Genomic DNA, 18,258 nt, shown 5'->3' with positions numbered 1-18,258 from the left:
ATGAAATGCCCAGAATAGGCAAATCCAAAGAGACAGAAAGCAGGTGAGAGATTGCCAGGGTCTGGGGGAAGGGGAGAAATGACTACGAATGGGTCTGGGGTTTCTTTTCGAGGTGATAAAAATGTTCTGGAATCAGAAAATCGTTATGGTTGCCCAACCTTGTGAATATATGTACACTTTAAAAGGATGCATTTTATGGTGTGTGAATTATATCTCAACAAAGCTGTTAAAACAATTTTTAATTAACTAAAGTATAAAATTCAGTTCCTCAGTTGCACTAGTCACACTTCACGTGTTCAATAGCCACATATGGTTAGTGGCTACTCTACTGGATAACAGACATGGTACAGTTACATCACTACAGAAAGTTCTGTTGGATGGAGCTGGGACTTGGCTCAATGTCTCTGAAGAGGGTTGAGGTTCCATCTTACTTCAGACACCACTAGCCCAGACAAAACCCAAGCAAACATGCTTTGGGATAAGGCCAGCTTCTCTTCTTCATCTTTTGAGTCCAACTCTTCTTTCTTCCCCAGTACTAGCCTCCCACCTCTGGGCCTTAGGACAATTTGAATGGGTTGGAAATAGAGCAACAGAGGGCTCAGAAGAAGTCATCACACCTTCTGTAGAGGTCCTGATCCAGGGCCAGCCTGCCGGTCTGGGGCCCCTGCTCATCAGGCACATGGGCACACACTACCAACGTGGGATCAGAAAAATGGCCAGGCTCCCCAAGTTTCTCTAAAAGGAACTGGTGGTTTGGAAATTCAAACATTTTCCTCTAGGACTGTTGTTATAAATGGAAGTTAGATTTCTGGGTCAGTAAGCCAAAATTCTGTTTAACGTACAACTGATCTACTCAAATACTCAGGTGCACTTTTATCTCTCCAGCATGTGGTAAGTTTAAGTGGTCGCCACAGATAGGGTTCAGTGAGCTGGCACAGAATCACAGAAAGCTCTAGAGTCTGAGAGGTCATTTAGGTCACTGGTTCGATTTTCCTGACTCCAAGTAGAATTCTAGACAGAGATACCCAAATCAGGTGGGGGCCATAGGTGGTTTCTGTTTTCTCCTTCATATTCTTCTCTATCACACAAATTGTCTATAAAACAGGCATCCTTGCTAGATGTAGAAGAAAAGGTTATTAAGAGCTCAGATTTGGTGGGTGGGTGACAGGGGTGTGAGGGGCTCTCCCATTTCTCAGGCCCCTGTGATGAGCAGCGATGCTGCCCTTCATCACAGCATTTCTCATCCCTTTCGGCCCACGATGGCTCTGGAACTTGTGTGGGCTGTTCTCGGGCCACTGCCCTCTGTTACTGACCTGCTTTCGGAACTTCATCCAGGTGCAGGTGATGGGCTGGGTGCCGGCCACTTTACCCAACAGCTCCACAGGCTCTCCTGCACGCACCTTTTGGTCCTCAGGAAACTGGATGATCTGAGGGGGCACGGCTGGGGGAGGACAAGGGAGAGAGTGAGCTCCAAGGAGGAGGGAGCCTCAGACATTCTAATCTCATTCGACGCTGCCAGCCACATTGGTCTGTTGCTCCTCTCTCACCTTCCGGAACCTTCAGGGTAAGACTGAGCAATGACCACTGCTTCAGACACCTGGGCTGACGGATCTGCTAGGTTTGTTGGTCTCTTGATCCTGATTCCCTCAGAAGTGACCCACACAATTTATAAGGCATGATTCTCCGTTCGTTGGTTGTTGTGGAATTTGTGCCTTACCCTAATTTTTTGAATCTGTGACCTTACTCCTTTATTAGTTACAAAGCATCTTGCCTTCTAACCTCCAGGTCACCCTGGCTGACAGGCTCAATATGGTTCATATCCTCAAATGTCTTTCCATGGAAAACAGACAGGGTTTCCTATCACAGGGACATACAGAGCAGAGCATGAAAACAGCACAAAGTGGATTATCTCGGTAAGGGGCAGACTGGAGGACAGAGAGGTGAGCAGGATTTCACAGCAGGGATGGGAAAGTCACCAGTATCGTGTGATGCTGTCTATACCAGAGAAGCAGGAGAAAAGGCAAGTAGTGGAAGAGGGTGGGGGACCAAGGTGTACAGAGACTCTTGGGGAAATTTCAGCCTGAATAATGCAGAGCTTGAATCGGGGAGCGGGGTGGGACCACATCCCCAGTGGTCAGTCTAGCAGAGCAAAGGGTAAACCCCTCAAAGCAGATGACTCCCTCGCCCGCAAATGTTGCTGTGACCAATTACCTGCCTTCGGAGGTGTCTTGGGGGCAGGTTTCTTTTTCACAGTTGCATCACCTGAAACAAAGAAGTTCACAGGTTATTTTCTGTTATTATTATTTTTTTTTACAAGGCTCCTGAATCCTAGGAGGGCACAGTCTGATCCACTGGCCCCTCATCCAGATGGAGCCCTCCCTTGAATATGTCTTTCTGGAGACCTTGCAGTCGCACATGGACAACCTCATGAGCGACTGAATACCACTTCTCAACAGGGCCTCTGGAGAGGTCCCCGGAGCCTCCAGGGAGATAAAAACTCTGAAAAATGCTTAAGCTTCCATTGTCCATTTCTATGATGATAACCCCAAACTCACTAACTCTTCTCTTACCCTTTCAGGAAACTCATAAGGGAAATTATGTCAGATAAACTGACTAAATTTAGTCCTTGGTGTGGATCCAAGGGTCTCAGGCTTCCTTTGGGTCACAGACTGTGGACCGTGGCTTTTATTTTTTTAATGTTTGTTGAATGGATCAATGAATGAACAAACAAATGAATGAACAAACCAATGGTCTCCTTCATTCTTACCCCACCCCATTCTCCAAATGACTCACATAAGAAAACTGACCCAGACAGACCAGTTTTGCCACACTAACCTATTCATTTGTCTAAATAGCAATATGGCGAATATGTAATAAGCTATCTTCATAGCTTATTTTCATATTTCTTTCAGGACTTTGTTCAAAAGTCATCTAACGTACTTACCCAAGTGAAATGAAAACCTACATGCACACAGACACCTGTATATGAATGTTTGTAGTGGGTTTATTTGTGATTGCCAAAAACTAGAAGTTATCCAAATGTCCTTCAACTGGAGAATGAATGAACTGTGGTACAGTCATACAAGGAAATACCACTCATCGATAAAAAGGAACAAACTTCTGATATACACAACATGAATGGATCTCAATGATTTATCTTTCTCTTCTGCTAAAAGAAGTCAGACTCAAAGGCTGTGTACTGTATAATTCTATTTGTAGGACATTTTAGAAAAGGCAAAACTGTAGGGACAGAGAAAAGGTGGGTGGGGAGGGGTTGACTACTAAGGGGCACAGGACATATTTTAAGGTGTAGAAACCATATCTTGGTCATGGTGGTAGTTACAGGACTATACGCATTTGTCAAGAACTGTGCAACAGAATGGGTGAATTTTACTGTATGTAAATTATAATATGAAAAATGGGAAAGAGCTGCTTAACCAGTGAGATCCTCCCTAACCACACTATATCAAATAGCTGTGGTTTTATAATAGATTGTCCTTGTTTTTAGGAAATATATACTGAGGTATTGAGGTATAGAGGATACCACATGTGCAACTTACTTTCAAACTGTTCATAAACAATAATGTGTACGTGTGTATGTATACGTGTATATGTGTTTGTGAAGAGGTAGAAGGAAAGAGAGGTTGAAAAATAGAGGAAGAGAAAGAGAGAGAACATATGATAAAGCAAAAATGATAAAACATTAATATTTGAAGAATGTGAATGAAGGGTATACAAGAAATATTTGTACTATTTTTGCAACTTTTCCATAGTTCTGAAATTATTTCAAAATAAAAGTTAAACAGAAAGTTAAACAATGTTTTATCCAGCCAACATGATGTAGTTGTTCAAATGGAGAAAGAGAAAGCAGTGTCTGTTGAGGAGATGGCTGGGAGGTGCGACACAGGGTGGACCTGAGGACTCGAGATGATCTAACCTGGAGAGAAGAGCCCCATTGATCAGGAACCGAGTGACTCAGAGTAGAGAGTCAGGGTGATGTTTGGTGGAGGGTGGCTGGAGCACAGGGCTGGTTTCAGAGAGCAGTGGCACGAAGATGGCGTGACAATTTAAAGAAGATAAAAAATTCAGTTCCTCGGTCACACTAGTCACATTTCAAGTGCTCATAGCCATGCATGTTTAGTGGCTTCCATATTGTGTAGACAGAGAGCACTGCTATCATCACAGAAAGTTCTATTGAACAGTGCTGGTCTAGAATGTCAAGTTTGAGAGTTAGGTCTCTGTCCTGAGTAACAGGAAGTCCTAACACCAACGGCAGTCCAACTGGGCTAGAGGACCCCTGGAGGTCTTTCTAGTTCCAGGGCACAAGAATATCCAATTAGGAGGCTATTGCCATACTCTTAGGAGAAACACATCAAGGTCCAGCCTTGGCAAAGGCAGCAGAAAAGAAAATACAAATAAGAGATGGAAGAAAAGTTAAAAGAATTCCGGGGCTAAACAAGAGGGAGGAACAAAGATTTCTCAGGGACATCTTCCTTGAATAAATGGGAAAAATTTTATCGATGGAACGTGGAATCTAGGAGTGAAAGATGAGGAGTTTGGCTTGGCTCAAGAGAATGTGGTCCATGAAAGAGTTTAATCTGTGTATTGGCTAGAAGCCCAGGATCAGAATTCTAGAGATAGTTGGTGGAAGCTGAACGACAAAGATTTTAGGATCCAACATGCAATCATTAATGGAAACTGTGAGGATGGGTCAGTTCTTTGGGGAAAAGAGTACAGTGAAAGATGAGAAAGGGCCAGGGTCTGATCTGAGCTGATACTCTCAGGGAGGAGCTGGGCTGAAGGAGAGGGGCTGTGGAAGGACTGTTCCTGAAACTCAGGGTGGAGGAGGATGGGTACTGGGAGGATACGACCAGCATCAGGTGATGGGTGGTATTTGAGAGGGCAGGTTGTGTGGGATGGTGGGGTCAGAAGTTGCTCTAGAGTAGATTCTCAAGGACACAGCTAGGGAGTCAACTAATCCATCAAGAATTCTGGAGGTGAAAGGGACAAAGAGAAGCAGGTGAAGAAGAGGAAATGTCAAGCTAACGTTTCTTCCAAGGTGAGAGAGAAGAGAACAGGTGTGAAAGCAGAAGGCTAGGACTAGGTGGAGAGGAAGAGCGCAGAGACGCTGGCAGGGAAGAGCCGGGGAAAGCCAGATCCCTCGGGAGTGCATACTGGATGGGATACGGAACCCTCAGAATTGGCCGAGCCACAAAGCCCCTGCTTCCCTGCATCCAGGGCAGCTGGAAGGGAGACGGCACAACTGGAAGAGAGCAGCCCTCAAGGGAAGGAAAGAGGGGCTCCTACCAGAGCCGGGATCTGACCTCCTGGGAGCAGGAAAGCCATCTCTTCAGAGGAACTGTGTGGAGGGCTGTTGTTATGGGCTGAGTGGTGTCCCCCGCAGTTCATATGTTGAAGCCCTAGCCCCCAATACCTCAGAATATGACTATATTTGGAGACAGGAACTTTAAAGAGGTGATCAAATTAAAAGGAGGATGTTAGGGTGGACCCTCATCCAAACCGACTGGTGTCCTTATAAGAACAGGAAATTTGGGCACACGGAGAGACACCAGGGATGCACACGCAGAAAAAGGGCCGTGTGAGGCAAGAAGCCCGCCACCTGCAGGCCAAGGAGAGAGGCCTCAGGAGAAACCAAACCTGCTGACACCTGATCTCAGACTTCCAGCTTCCAGAACCGTGAGACAATACATTTCTGATGTTTAGGTCCTCCAGTCTGCGGTACTTTGTTATGGCAGCCCTAGCACACTGTAGCTGCGGATGAGCTCTGGGGGCAGGGAAGGAGACTGCCAGCCCCTGGAGTGGTGGGCTAGGAGTTAATCAGAAGGCAAGGAAGGGCACAAAGTGAAAGCAGATGACTCCAAAGTGCCCCCCTATACTATTCTTGGGGGCTCTGGGTAAACCTACCTGGCCAGAAGTAGAGCCTGAACTAATAGCAATATTTCTATGTTACAGTTAAATAAGATTGAAGGCCAAAGTTTTATGGTAGTTCTACAAATTTCGAGCGCCTCCTGTTTGAATTGGTTAGCATTTGAAACTGGTTTGGTTCCTATCAGTAACAACTATTTGAAACATTAACAGTGTTCTGTATCCTCTTCTATACATATTTTATAGGACCATCTGCTGAAATCCATTAACTGCGTTCTGTGCTTAGGAGAACATATTTAATGGATTAGGAAGCAGAGTCACTGGATTCTAATCCTGGTTTCTCGTAGAGAGCTAGACTCAGCAAGTTGAGTTTCTAACCCATGATGTCATCATCCTTTTTCTCACTGGGTTCTTACCCCAACCAAACACAAGCAGGGCACTTCACGTTGTTTCCATTTCATGAAAAAGGAGATGGATTTGAATAAAAGTCAGATGACTTGCTGGGTTTATAAAACGACATGTGGCCAAGTGAGAAACAGGACTTAACCCTCTTGCTGCCCAGTGTTATGGCTGCTTTCCTCCTGTTTCCTCTTAACTCCAGCTGACAATCTGCCCCGTCCTCAAACCAGGTCCTTGAAACCTTTCTCTGTCCCTTTGCAGAAATGCAGTGGGTGTAGGCTCTGGCACTGGACTTGGGTTTGAATACTGCCCTGTTACTTCCTAAGCTGTGTGACTTATAGCCTGTTATTTAACCTCTTGGAGCTTCAGTTTCCTCATTCAAAGACTGTGGGAAGAATAAATAAAATTTGCTGTAAAGAATTAAGCTACATTGTAAAGAAGGTATAGCAATAAAGTGCAAGCTCTAACACCAGCCCTACCACCCATTCACCTTTCTTCCCCAAACACATCCCCAGAGGACTGTTCTGTACTTTCCTTCACCTGTTTAGTCTCCACACTGTTGGTCAGGTCAGCTTTATACCTACACGAGGTCGCTCATGCTGCACCTGAAGCTCCTTCCCCAGTTCAGGTCCTTAGTAGAAGGAAAATTCTTGCTGGTCCAGATGCCCAAGCTCTCAGTACTTCTTGGGTCACTAACTAGTTTCTTTTCCTCTGGATGCACCCTTCTTATTATCTTATTATTGCTGTCAGCCCTTTGTCCCTCACCCCCTTCTCCAGCACCCCAAACTTTCTGTGCTAGCCATTGCCAGAGAGGAGTATCACAGAAGGAAAATAAAATCCAACCATCTTTGCAAACCTCAGACACAGGGTGAGGCAAGGAGGGCAGAGTGTCCTCCCTCTCCTTTTTTTTTTTTTTTTTTGGCGGTACACGGGCCTCTCACTGTTGTGGCCTCTCCCGTTGTGGAGCACAGGCTCCGGACGCACAGGCTCAGCGGCCATGGCTCATGGGCCCAGCCGCTCTGCGGCATGTGGGATCTTCCCAGACCAGGGCACGAACCCGTGTCCCCTGCATCGGCAGGCAGACTCTCAACCACTGCGCCACCAGGGAAGCCCTCTGAGTTGCTTTTTTTTATCCCTCTTTCTGCTGCCCTCATTTTTCCTGGAGCCCAGACCTCTCTCCTGGGCCCACCCATACATCCCACTACCTGACACCATTTCCCTAGGCACATACCGCAAACCCAACACATCTAAAACCAAATCCAGGTTCTTCTCCCCATACTGCTTCTCATCCCCATTTCTCCCAAGGCCCCCTCCCTGCCCATATCCGGTCATGAGCTGACATCTTTCAATTCCATCAACAAGATAACCTCCTTGGTCCCACTTCCACATCCCCACTGTCACCATTCTAGTCCTAACTGTACCACCTCCTAGACCTCTGGTCCCCTTTCCCCACACTAATACATCCATCACTCAGTGGCCAAAATGGTCTTTCTCAAATGCAAGTCTGATGTCACTCCACTGTTGAAACCTCTCCAGTGGCTGCCAACTGCCTCTTAGGATCAAGTCCAACTCACCTGACAAGGGCCTTCAAGATTTGTCCCCGACTTTCAGACCCAGCCTTCTTTCTAACTCTTGGGGAACACCCTCACCCATGCCCTGTATGCTCAATGTCAGTGGTTCTCAAAATCTAGTGTGCATGATGATCACCCGGGTGACTTGCTGAAAACACAGATTCCTGACCTTCCTGGGGTGTGGATGTTGCCGGTTCCTGTGCCAGCTTCTGGGGGGCACTGCTCTGTACTCTACACTGAAGGCCTTTCAGTTTCTGCAATGCCAGGATTTTGTTGTCAACTCTTTGCTGACTCTTGCACATTCTGGGACAGGTCTCAGCTCACGCATCACTGCTGCCAGGATGGGTTCCATGCCCCTCCAAGGCAGTTCAATCAGTAGTCATCACAAGGCACTGCAATTGCAGAAACCTGCCCCCAACACGCATACACCCCAGCAAGCTCCCTGGGGACAGGAACGAGGCCCATCCTGTTCATTTTCTGTATCCCCAGGGCGTAGCTCAGTACCTGGCACAGGCTTGAAAACAGCTCTTAAAGGAATAAATGGAACCCCCGAGGATCTCTGTTAACATGGGAATTCCCGAGAACACTCCAACCCACCCCTGGGCTCTGATGCTCAGAGATAAAGCCCATTGGCTTGAATCCTTGTGCAACTTTCCACAAAAAGGAGAAGGTCCCTTGCTCTGTTACCAGTTAGATCAAAGCTGCCAGGTGCTGGGCCTTCTACCCCAGACAGGGGACTGAGGCTGGAAGAAGTGAAGCAACCCAATAAGAACATCACAAATCAAAGCACTGAATTTAGAAGGTTTCTGGGAAACATGGGGCTGGGCTGGGAAGGCTGGCCTCCAATTATCTGGGTAATCCATCTTCTGCTTTTGCCCCAGCCTGCCCCCACCCACCTAGTCCTGGCCTCATGAACCTTCCTCTGCCCTGGGAGGGCAGAGGTCAGCACCCCACAGAAGTTTCCAGACTGCTCAATCTGAAGACACATGAGTCCCTCTCTCCAGTGATCTCCAGAAAGATCAGAGCCAGCAATTGGGAGATATTTACAGAGCCTGAAGGCGGGTCTTACAGCTTCAAAAGGGTCTGAGATAATGGAAAGCCAAAGGGAATTGGGGAGGTGGCATGAACAGCCTAGGGTACAGGGAGGTTCCTGGATCTCCACCTCTCCGGGGACATTTCCTTTTTTAGGTAGCTAGCTAAAAATAGACATCAAACCCTTCACAATTCCCAAAATCAGCATTAACTTTCTGCCACGAGCTCCCGAAGGGGACTCGGGTTGGGTGACGTGTGGAGGGACAGCACCCACGCTGCAGGGCTGTGTCAGAACAGGACGGTGGAGGTGAGGACCTGGGGATGGAAGGCTGAATCTCACTGTCCTGCACTGGGGGAGGCTCAGGGCTCCAGAGGACTTGAAACCGCCCCCCCCCCCAGCAATGTCCCTCTCCCTCCCCCCACACACATTAGGCCCTTTCCAACCCCTCCTTACAAACCTGTGGAAAAATATTAGTCATTCTCCCAGAATGAACATCTCTGGGCAAATTTCCTATACACATCCCCTCATAGCAAAGGCTGTCACGTAAGAAGATTCCAGAGGAACACTGCTCCTCTTGTTACCGCAAACACCCAGTCCTGAGCCCCCAGGGCACAGAACGTCAGGACAGTTGTGAAAGAGGCAGCCCAGCATGGCCAGGACAGCAGTGTCAGTGTTGTTTGATGGGCATCCTCCAGGCCCTTCCCTGGGAGGATCCATCCTGCCATTAAACTTGTGGGAGGGCTTGTGGGAGACAATGGAAGAGCTGGGAAGGATCTGGAGGTAGCAGCCCGGGAGTGGAAGCACAGGTCCACATGCGTGGTGTGGTGGAGGGTGGCATGACCACCATCACTCCTCAGAGACCAGTATTTTGGTTGGGAGTAACCAGGAGTTGGTGCCAGCTTTCAAAGACATTCATGGAAATAGTCCCGCTTCTCTCCCGGGCCCATATCTTTCCCTGTCAAGCAAGTCTCGATGCCAAGTCTTAACCCCTCCAGCATTTCCTTCCAGCCCTCTGAATCCTGGAGAGCGTTTGATCAAAAGAAAGATTTGATCCTGGAGAAAATCTTCTGGATAACTGGACACTGCTTTTGATATCCAAAGACGCTTTCAAAGATGACTTTGGGGTTCAGAGAGAGACACATACAGGAGTCCAAGGCCAAGATATCTAAGAGCATCGTAATCTGGGATAGTAGTCAGTGAGGTCAAAGTGACCGGTATGAGAGGTGGAGCTCAAGGTCAAGGCCAGGCGTGGAACATAAAGTGGTTCAGCTGTATCCTCCCCAGATCCCAGAAGCAGGGGAACTCAAAATTACATTTGAAAAGTGAAATACCTATTACATCCCTACTTCACACCAGGCACTGAAATTTCAGAGATGGACAGGCACTGGTTCCTGTCCCCTAGTTGTAAAAGCGCCTTGTGGATGTTCCTCTATCTCTTTCCTAAATGACCGTCAGCTTTATGGACTGATAGGAGGAACCCCTGAGCCTGTTATCGCACTGGCAGTGCCTCTCTGTATTTTCTCAAACCATCCTTCAACCTCATCAATGCCTGTCTCACACAAAATTCCAGTCAGATCCCCTCCAGCTGGACACACTAAGCCTGGACTCTATGCACATGGCCTCCTTCCCATCAGGATATCTCTGCTGCTGTGTGTTCATGCTTGCCGGAGCTTCCACCCTTCATGTACCAGATGATACAAAGGGTGTTGGCCAGCCCCACCTGCGCTGTATCACTCCAAAGAAAAGCATTCTATTGAATGTCTTGATGTCAGAGCTGGAAAAGGCCTGGGGGGTCAGTCGGAGAAAGTCCCCATTTGACAGGTGCAGAGGGAGGAAGGGCTTTGACTGAGGCCACATGTTCAATTAGAGGCAGAACCAATACGTTCATTTCCTGCTCTCCAGCCCAGGGGCTTGTTTGGCTATGCCCTGGGCCTGAGCACTGCCCCACCGGGCACAGTAAATGGGCATCTGGAGGTCCAACAAGGAAGGGTATTGCTGTCCACCCACGCCCCCCATCCCCGTCACAGTGGGGATACTTCTCCCCCAGGCCCACGCACGTCTCTCTTGTTCTCTCTCCAAAGGTGGGAGACGACCCACTCTGGGCTGGAGGAGTGCACAAAGTTTTCCAGGAGTGCTGAGACTGAATTCCCATCAAGATGGGGGAAAGCAGCCATAAAGGATAGAGGGACAATAGACAAAAACTGAATATGGGACCGTGGGTTAAACAGTATCGGTTCAATGTTAAATGTCCTGATTTTAATAATTGCATTGTGGTTATGTTCTTAGGAGATACACAGTAGATATTTAGAGATCAAGGGCATGATGTCTCTATTTGTAAATGGTATATATATGTCTATATGATGAATGGTGAATATATATGAACAGATATAGTGTATATATAGTATATATACAGTGTATATAGATACATAGATATGAATATTTGATGAATGGTGTATATATATATGAGTTTATACACAGAGAACGACAAAACAATGGAACAAAATGCAAATAATTGATGAATCTAAGTAAAGGGTGTACAAGAGTTTCTTGTACTATTCTTGCACCTTTTCTGTAAATTTGAAATTATATCAAAATAAAGTTAGAAAAAAATTCCCATTGAGAGGCATGCAGCAAAGACCCTGACAGGTCTCAAGATCCAGGGAAGCACGCCGGCTGTCACACTCTTCTCCCCCAGCTCTGATGGTAGCAGATCTCTGTCCCCACTGGTGGACAGTGTCCACTGTGTGGGCAGCACAAGGGATGGCCCTGAGACTATGGAAGGCACAGGGTGGCGTGGGAGGAACGGAGATCAGGGTTGCCCTCACAGTGCCCACATGTAACTAGCTGTGAGCTGTGAGACTCTGGGCAAGATAGTTTAGTTCTCTAAGACTCAGATTTGCTCATCTGTAAAACGGGAACAACTATTTGTAGCTCAGTTGAATAAGACTTGCCTGAAGTGACATAGATTGAGTGGCTAAGATGATGCCTGTTGCATGGGTGCTCAAAAAACTCTTGTTTTGTGTGATGGGCAGGTGACTGAATCGGAGGCCCTCACGATAATACCTGTGCATTCCTCCCTCCAGTCTCCCCTCACAAGAGGAGTGTTACAGCTCCTCCTCAACGAAACCACATTCCTCTCCTCTTTCATAACCTGGCCTAGCGTTTCCCTCATCCCCAAACCTTCCCAGATGACCCCCTCCTCACTTCTGTACCTGTGAGTTGGTGTCTGTCAGGTTAACTTGTACTCTCGTCAGTTTTCTCTCATCCGGCCCCTTGGGTTTGGGCAAATCAGCTTGGCTTTTCCCTCACGCTCCCCAGAGCTAGGCAGCAGCGGTGCCCCTGGGGGCTCTCAGGCCAGTGTAGACAAGCATTCTCTACTTTCACACCTGACAGCTCCCTCACAGGACCAAACATCCGAGCTGGGGAGGGGAGGGCATGCAGACAGGGATCTGGCCACCATCTATTTGACTAGGAAACCACTCAGCCTTCCCTCAGTCACTGGAGGAAAGATGGATTTCCTGCTTAGATTAGGTACTTCCCAGCCCTTGATGAAAATGAACACACATACACAGTCAGACCACTCAGCAACGTGAGAATCTGGGCTTTCTCATGGAAACAGAGATGTCTGGGACTGGGGACGGCAATGCTAAGAGAAAAAGGCAAGTTGCAGAGGTGTACAGGCTGCATAATTCCATTTCTGTGAGAAAAAAATCCAACTGAGATATTTGCATGTGTATATGTGAATATTCAGAAAAAAGTAATTGTGCATTAATTTGAGGAGGTGAGTGAAATTAGGGGTAAGATGAAAGAGGGCTTTCACATTGTACTTGGTAAACTTCTGTACTAGTTAAAATGTTGAAACAAGAAGGCATGCATATTTAACTTATGTAATTGATAAATCATATAAATTATCCCCCAAAGTGAGAAAAGAACTGGGGGTGCAGGCCTAAAAGACACCCCCTTCATTCCCTATCTCTGGGCAGCTGCCTTCTCAGGAGCCTCCTGGGAAGGAAGCCCCACAGTGGTACACAGGCACCCAGGAAACTCTGCAGGTTTCGAAGGAAAAGTGCTGCTAATGCTCTCAGTGCCCCAGGGAGTGACAGGCTGGGATGATGGGGGCCAGGAGGCGTGGGCCGGCAGAGGGATTCAACATGGCCATTACTATACATAGAGACACACACCTCCATTCTTTTGGGAGTAAGACATCTGTCTGTAACTCCACCGTGAAGGCTTTCTACACAGAGTGAAATTCCCCTTCAGCAGACAAGCAGTGTCAGCTGGAGTTGATGCAGTCACGAATGTGTTTGTTTGCCACGGAGATGAAGCACTTGCAGTTGCCCCTTCCTCTGAACAGCACTGCTCACTGAGCCCCCTTCTCTGCACCCTTCGGAGGGGAAAGAACCATGGCGCCCAGACTCCACCAGAGCATCTTGCTCTCTCCCTAAAGGCAGGTGATGGAAATGCCCTGAGGACCTGGGCCGGGGGCCCGCGGTGGTTCCACATTTAATGGAGTTAGAAGAGTTAGACCCGGTTCTGCTTCTCAAGACCAGCGGTGCCAGGGCACCGGGCTTCCCTCTGGACAGCTAGTTTCCAACCTGGCTGACAGCACCTTGGAATGGCCCAGGAGCATAAACATACACTGAAGCCGGGATCCCACTGCCAGAGATTCTGATCTAATTAGTCTGGGGTGCAGCAGGGAGCAGTGGTTTTAAATGCTCCCCAGGTGAACCTAACATGCAGCCAGGGTCGAGGGCCCCTGCCCTGGAACTGCACGATGACAGCTTGGCTGGGGTTTTCCACAGCCTTCTCTTCTCCAGGGCAAAGAGCCCAGGTCCCGGGTCTGCTCACTGTCTCCAGTTTGTTTTTCTCTTTCACGGCTCTCCTCTGACCCCACCTCACTTCCCTTGGGATCTCACCGGAATAGATGTGCCAGAGCTGAGGACAGGAGGCTGCTGACCTCCCAGCTCGAACTCCAGGCACTCCTGCTTCTGCCCCCAGGAGAGGAGAACAATCGCATCAGACCCAGTTCACCAGCACTTGGCGCTCTTATGAGACCCCATGTCTCTCCCGAGGACTTTTTCCCGTAACTAAATAGAACACAGGCCCAAGAAATCCTTTCGGAAGATAAAATCATTAACCCATTCTCACCAGGTTTTTCTTAGAATTGTTTATGCATTGTCAACAACTTATTATTAAACGTCGACTTTTGATAATTGGAGGCTCCCAGTGGTTAAATATCCATGAGAGGGCCTCCCTGGTGGCGCAGTCGTTGGGAATCTGCCTGCCAATGCAGGGGACACGGGTTCGAGCCCTGGTCTGGGAAGATCCCACATGCCGCGGAGCAACTAGGCCCGTGAGCCACAACTACTGAGCCTGCGCGTCTGGAGCCTGTGCTCCGCAATGGGAGAGGCCACAACAGTGAGAGGCCCGCGTACCACGATGAAGAGTGGCCCCCGCTCGCCGCAACTAGAGAAAGCCCTCACACAGAAACGAAGACCCAACACAGACAAAAATAAATAAATATCCATGAGAAATTATCATTCCACTTTGGCTGCCCTGTCACACTGAAGGCTGAGCGTGCTCCCCACCCCCAAAAGCTTGGCTGGTAAAAACTCCTCATTGGGAAGGTAAATAGGTGAAGAGATGAGGACAAAACTAAGTTACAGAACACTGCCTTGTAATGGAAAAAGAGAGGCAGCCTTTGAATTAATCTAGCTCACTTCCCTTTATTAGTATCGGTCATTAAGAGTTTGTCTTGTCTTTTGCTCTTCTAAAACACAGAGTGTGCTGGGGATGCCCAAGCAACCCCATATCTTTTGTTAAAACTGGAGGTTTCGAAGCATGCTTCTAACAAAATTAGACCGATAATTAATCAGTAGCGGAAGCCAGGGCTGCGTTATGACCTTTGTGGAGTCTAAGCACTTTTGCCTCTGAAAGCTCCTTCCCTTCACTAAAGAAAAACAAAAAGTATATACTTACATACATACATACATAAATTATATTTTACAACTGCACTGGTATAAAGATGAATATATTAATGTTATGAATTAAAACATTTTCTTTGACCTAAAAGTTAAATTTTCCCCTCATTTTATAAGATATTGAAATATTTTTGTGGGCCTAAAAGCACCGTGGACCCTAGGCACAGTGCCTAAAAGCTTGTAACGGGTTCTGGGGGAAGCCAATATGCAAAAAGAGGGAGAGAGCCAGGCAGAGTCATAGGAGAAGCCCCTTCCCTGCTTGGCTATTAGACCACAGCTGCAAGCTTGTTCTAAGAGATGGTGGTAAGGCCTTTCTATGAGCAGGTCACGGCGCTGGCATCCTGAAAGGTGCACCCCTACGCTGGCCCAGCTGGAGGCCCACGGAACTTAAAAAGGAGGAAGGAGGATGAGACACAGACACGTCACCGTGACCCTGGGAAGAGGACAGCCAATGGCAGAAGGGGGATGCTGAGTGCTATGGGGGCTCACGGGAGAGAAGAGTTCCTTTCAGCTGGAGCAAAGACGAGCTCAGGGATGAGATGACTTTTCAGTGGGAGCCTGTCCCACAAGAGAGGTGCCAGAGCAAAGGCACAAAGGGAGGAACACAGGGATGTCCGGTGCACACAGAGGAGCTCAGTTTGGCTTGAGGATGAAACGGGAGTAAGGAGCTGGGGGGCAACGCTTGGAAAGAAAGGCTGAGGCTGGATGTCAGAATGTGTGCTCACACGTGGCAGGTGTGCCAGGATGGCAACGTGTGAGGGGTTCACTTCCACGGGACTGGTGGGCTCTGGGGACCGCTGGGCACACCAACCAGGAGTGATCTGATCAGAGCCACTGTGTTAGAAGGTCTATGTGGCAGGAAAGACTCAACTGGGAGAGATTAGGGGAAGGTCTCCCAGGGTTCTTGGTGGGAAGCAGAAGAGGCCTGAGTGACGATGCCACAGGATGTGGATGTGCAGCACTACTCAGGCCTTGGAGAGGTGGGAGGGGTGAGAAAAGGCCAGTGGCTCGGTCACCGGGAGCTCACAGGGCACCAGGGTGGTGGCAGGGTCCAGGCTCCGAGGAGCACAGGCAGGGAAGCGGCCGGCCCTCAGTCCCGGCTTTGCCTGGAAGGGCTGAACGAGTACTTACTCTCTGTTCCTAGCACGGAAGGAAGAGAGCTCTTTGGCCTCCGGGCTTTCATCTCCGGGACCTTGGTGTTCTCACTGGTGGGGGCATCTGGAACAAAACAGGTTAACGACAAACATGAGTAGGCAGCTGCCCAGGGGAAGAAGCAGAAGAGGCATCGCGATAAACATCCCACCTCAACCCCAACAGGTCCTCCCCGTCCCGGCTCCACTCTGAGGGCCCTCAGCGCCTGCCGGGCAGGCCAGGCACCTTCCTCTCAAGAGCACCAAAGAAGGAGTGTCCTCGCCACCCAGCCTTATAAATCAGGGGCAGAGCACAGCTGCCCTGAAGATGGATGGACAGGCTACCCTGGGAGCTGGGTAGCGCTTTCGCCTCTGCTGCAGGCACGGGCCGCCAGAATCGTATCACTGGCAGGGCTGGGGGACAGTCAGAGCCCCTCTGCTCACCAGTGCCTATCTTTTCCCTTCACTGGGTCTTAACGCACTTGGGCTAAACATTCTGGATTTCCAAAAGCCCACTCTGTGTAGAGAGGTCTCTTGAACAGGGGACGCAGGGGATGGGCTGCTGCCCTGGGCTCATGGTCTGGAGGGGGCTTGCAGCCTGTTGTCTCTGACTCTTGTACCGAGGGACACCGACAGTCAGACCTCCAGATGAAGGCCTCTGAGCAGGCGGCCGGCACGCCTCACGGGCTCTGGACTGAGCCTTGGAGCCCTTGTGGGGGCTTCCGCACCCTCCCCAAAGCAGAGCCACTGGAACCCTGCAGCGGCAGCCTCTGGGCAGAGCTGAAATGCTGCCCGGGTGAGTGCACCACTCCGCGGGGCTGTCCTCCGCTCCCCCTCTTCCCATTCATGCCCAGTGTGGAAGATGCCGGGGGAAACCCTCCTTTGTCAGGGCAGCAGGGTGACATAGCGCTGGGCTGGGTGGAAAAGGCCCTCACTGGGCCGAGAAGAGCCTGGCCTCTAGCAAGCTGCTGGGACCGGGATAAGAAGGGGCTGGCTGCACCGCTATCACTGGGCTCCAGCATTTTCCCCACAAGGAACTCTCTTCAGGGACTAAGCTGGGAGGGAGCCTCCCCCTCCCAGCCCCTTCCTGTGCATCCTTTTCCTGCTCCTGAAGAGGAAGCGCAGAGGGAGAAAGGAGGGGTGGGACTTTCCAGCTGCCGCTTGGCCACATTCCTGTGGCCTGTCTGGGGAGGAAGGGCCATCTCCCTGTCCCCGCCTCCACGGTGGGGCAATCCCAGACTCTAACACGTGCTCTCGCCTAGACTGGGCTTCTGGGGCTTTGCGGGGTGGGCTCGGAAGCACAGAACCAGGGGCTGGGAGGGTACACTTCCCTTGACATTTGTAGATCAGGCTGCCATAAACCAAGGTCATGGGGTGAGTCTATGGTTCCCTGTCTGGGGCCCTCCCTTCTTCCCTTCCTTCAAGACCAGCACTTCTGACAGCACCAATGACAATTTAAAGAAAGGCGCACCCAGAAATGTCTTTGTTTTCCCCCCTTTTAAGGAAGAGGAGGCGAGGCCAGAGTGTGCACAGACAGTCCTCTCTTCCTTGGCATGAGTACTCGCTTTGCCGTCTTTTTCCCAGTGAGTTCCGGGGCATCAGAGGAGGGAGACAAGGAAGGACCAAGATTTTTTTTTAATTGATGGGGAAACTGAGGCATAAGCAAGCAAAGGAGGAGAGGCCCAGTTTTCCTGGGCTCCTGAAAGAAAGGAGATGCGGACTGAGATTCCTTCTCTCCTCGTGGGGTCATGATGGGCTTTGCTTCCAAGCATCATTAGAGTAGGGATGGAGAGAAGAGGGCTCTAGCTGCAGCTCTGTCATCAGCAATCCTGGGATCGTGGGCAAATGATTTCAGCTGCCCTGGGTCTCTGTTTCCACATTTGTACAAGGGAAACTACACTTATTTTCTCTGCCTCACAGCACTACAAGGCTCTAGGGAGAGAATGCGTGCGACGGTGATCATTTACCTGTTCATTCATTTCTCCTGTTCGCCGCATTTCCAAATCTGCTTTAGAATCCTCCACCTTCACAAAGCCCTCCCAGATGGGCCCCTGCTGTATGTTTCCTGCCTCCTCATCCGTCCTCAGCTCTTGGGTGCCTGCTTTACACTGACTTGTGAGTACACCACCCCGTCATGTGCTTTGAGCCTTGTTTGTAGATGTTCCTTATCTTTCCATCTGGCCGTGAGGAAAGGGGCTCACGTTTCCCTGGCTGACCAGGCACACCCCCAGACTTGGAGCCCCACAGGGGTGCAACGA

General features: G+C 49.3%; 1 protein-coding gene across 8 annotated transcripts in view; it reads right to left on the bottom strand.

Moving 5' to 3' along the window:
• MYLK (myosin light chain kinase) overlaps positions 1–18,258 on the bottom strand; it is a gene marked incomplete at its 5' end in the record, with an annotated part of 266,723 nt that overhangs the window by 45,739 nt on the left and 202,726 nt on the right. For all 8 annotated transcript variants that reach the window (XM_082655466.1, XM_082655462.1, XM_082655468.1 and 5 more), the window contains 3 exons: positions 1,314–1,441; positions 2,212–2,262; positions 16,002–16,088. In XM_082655466.1, the coding sequence (XP_082511592.1) occupies positions 1,314–1,441; positions 2,212–2,262; positions 16,002–16,088 (266 nt within the window). The remainder of the gene's footprint in view (positions 1–1,313; positions 1,442–2,211; positions 2,263–16,001; positions 16,089–18,258) is intronic.

Source organism: Grampus griseus (assembly GCF_964374135.1).
Source record: "Grampus griseus genome assembly, chromosome: 5".
Taxonomy (NCBI): Eukaryota; Metazoa; Chordata; class Mammalia; order Artiodactyla; family Delphinidae; genus Grampus; species Grampus griseus.
Note: the sequence above shows the minus strand (reverse complement) of the source record. Positions and strands in the feature narration are given on the sequence as shown.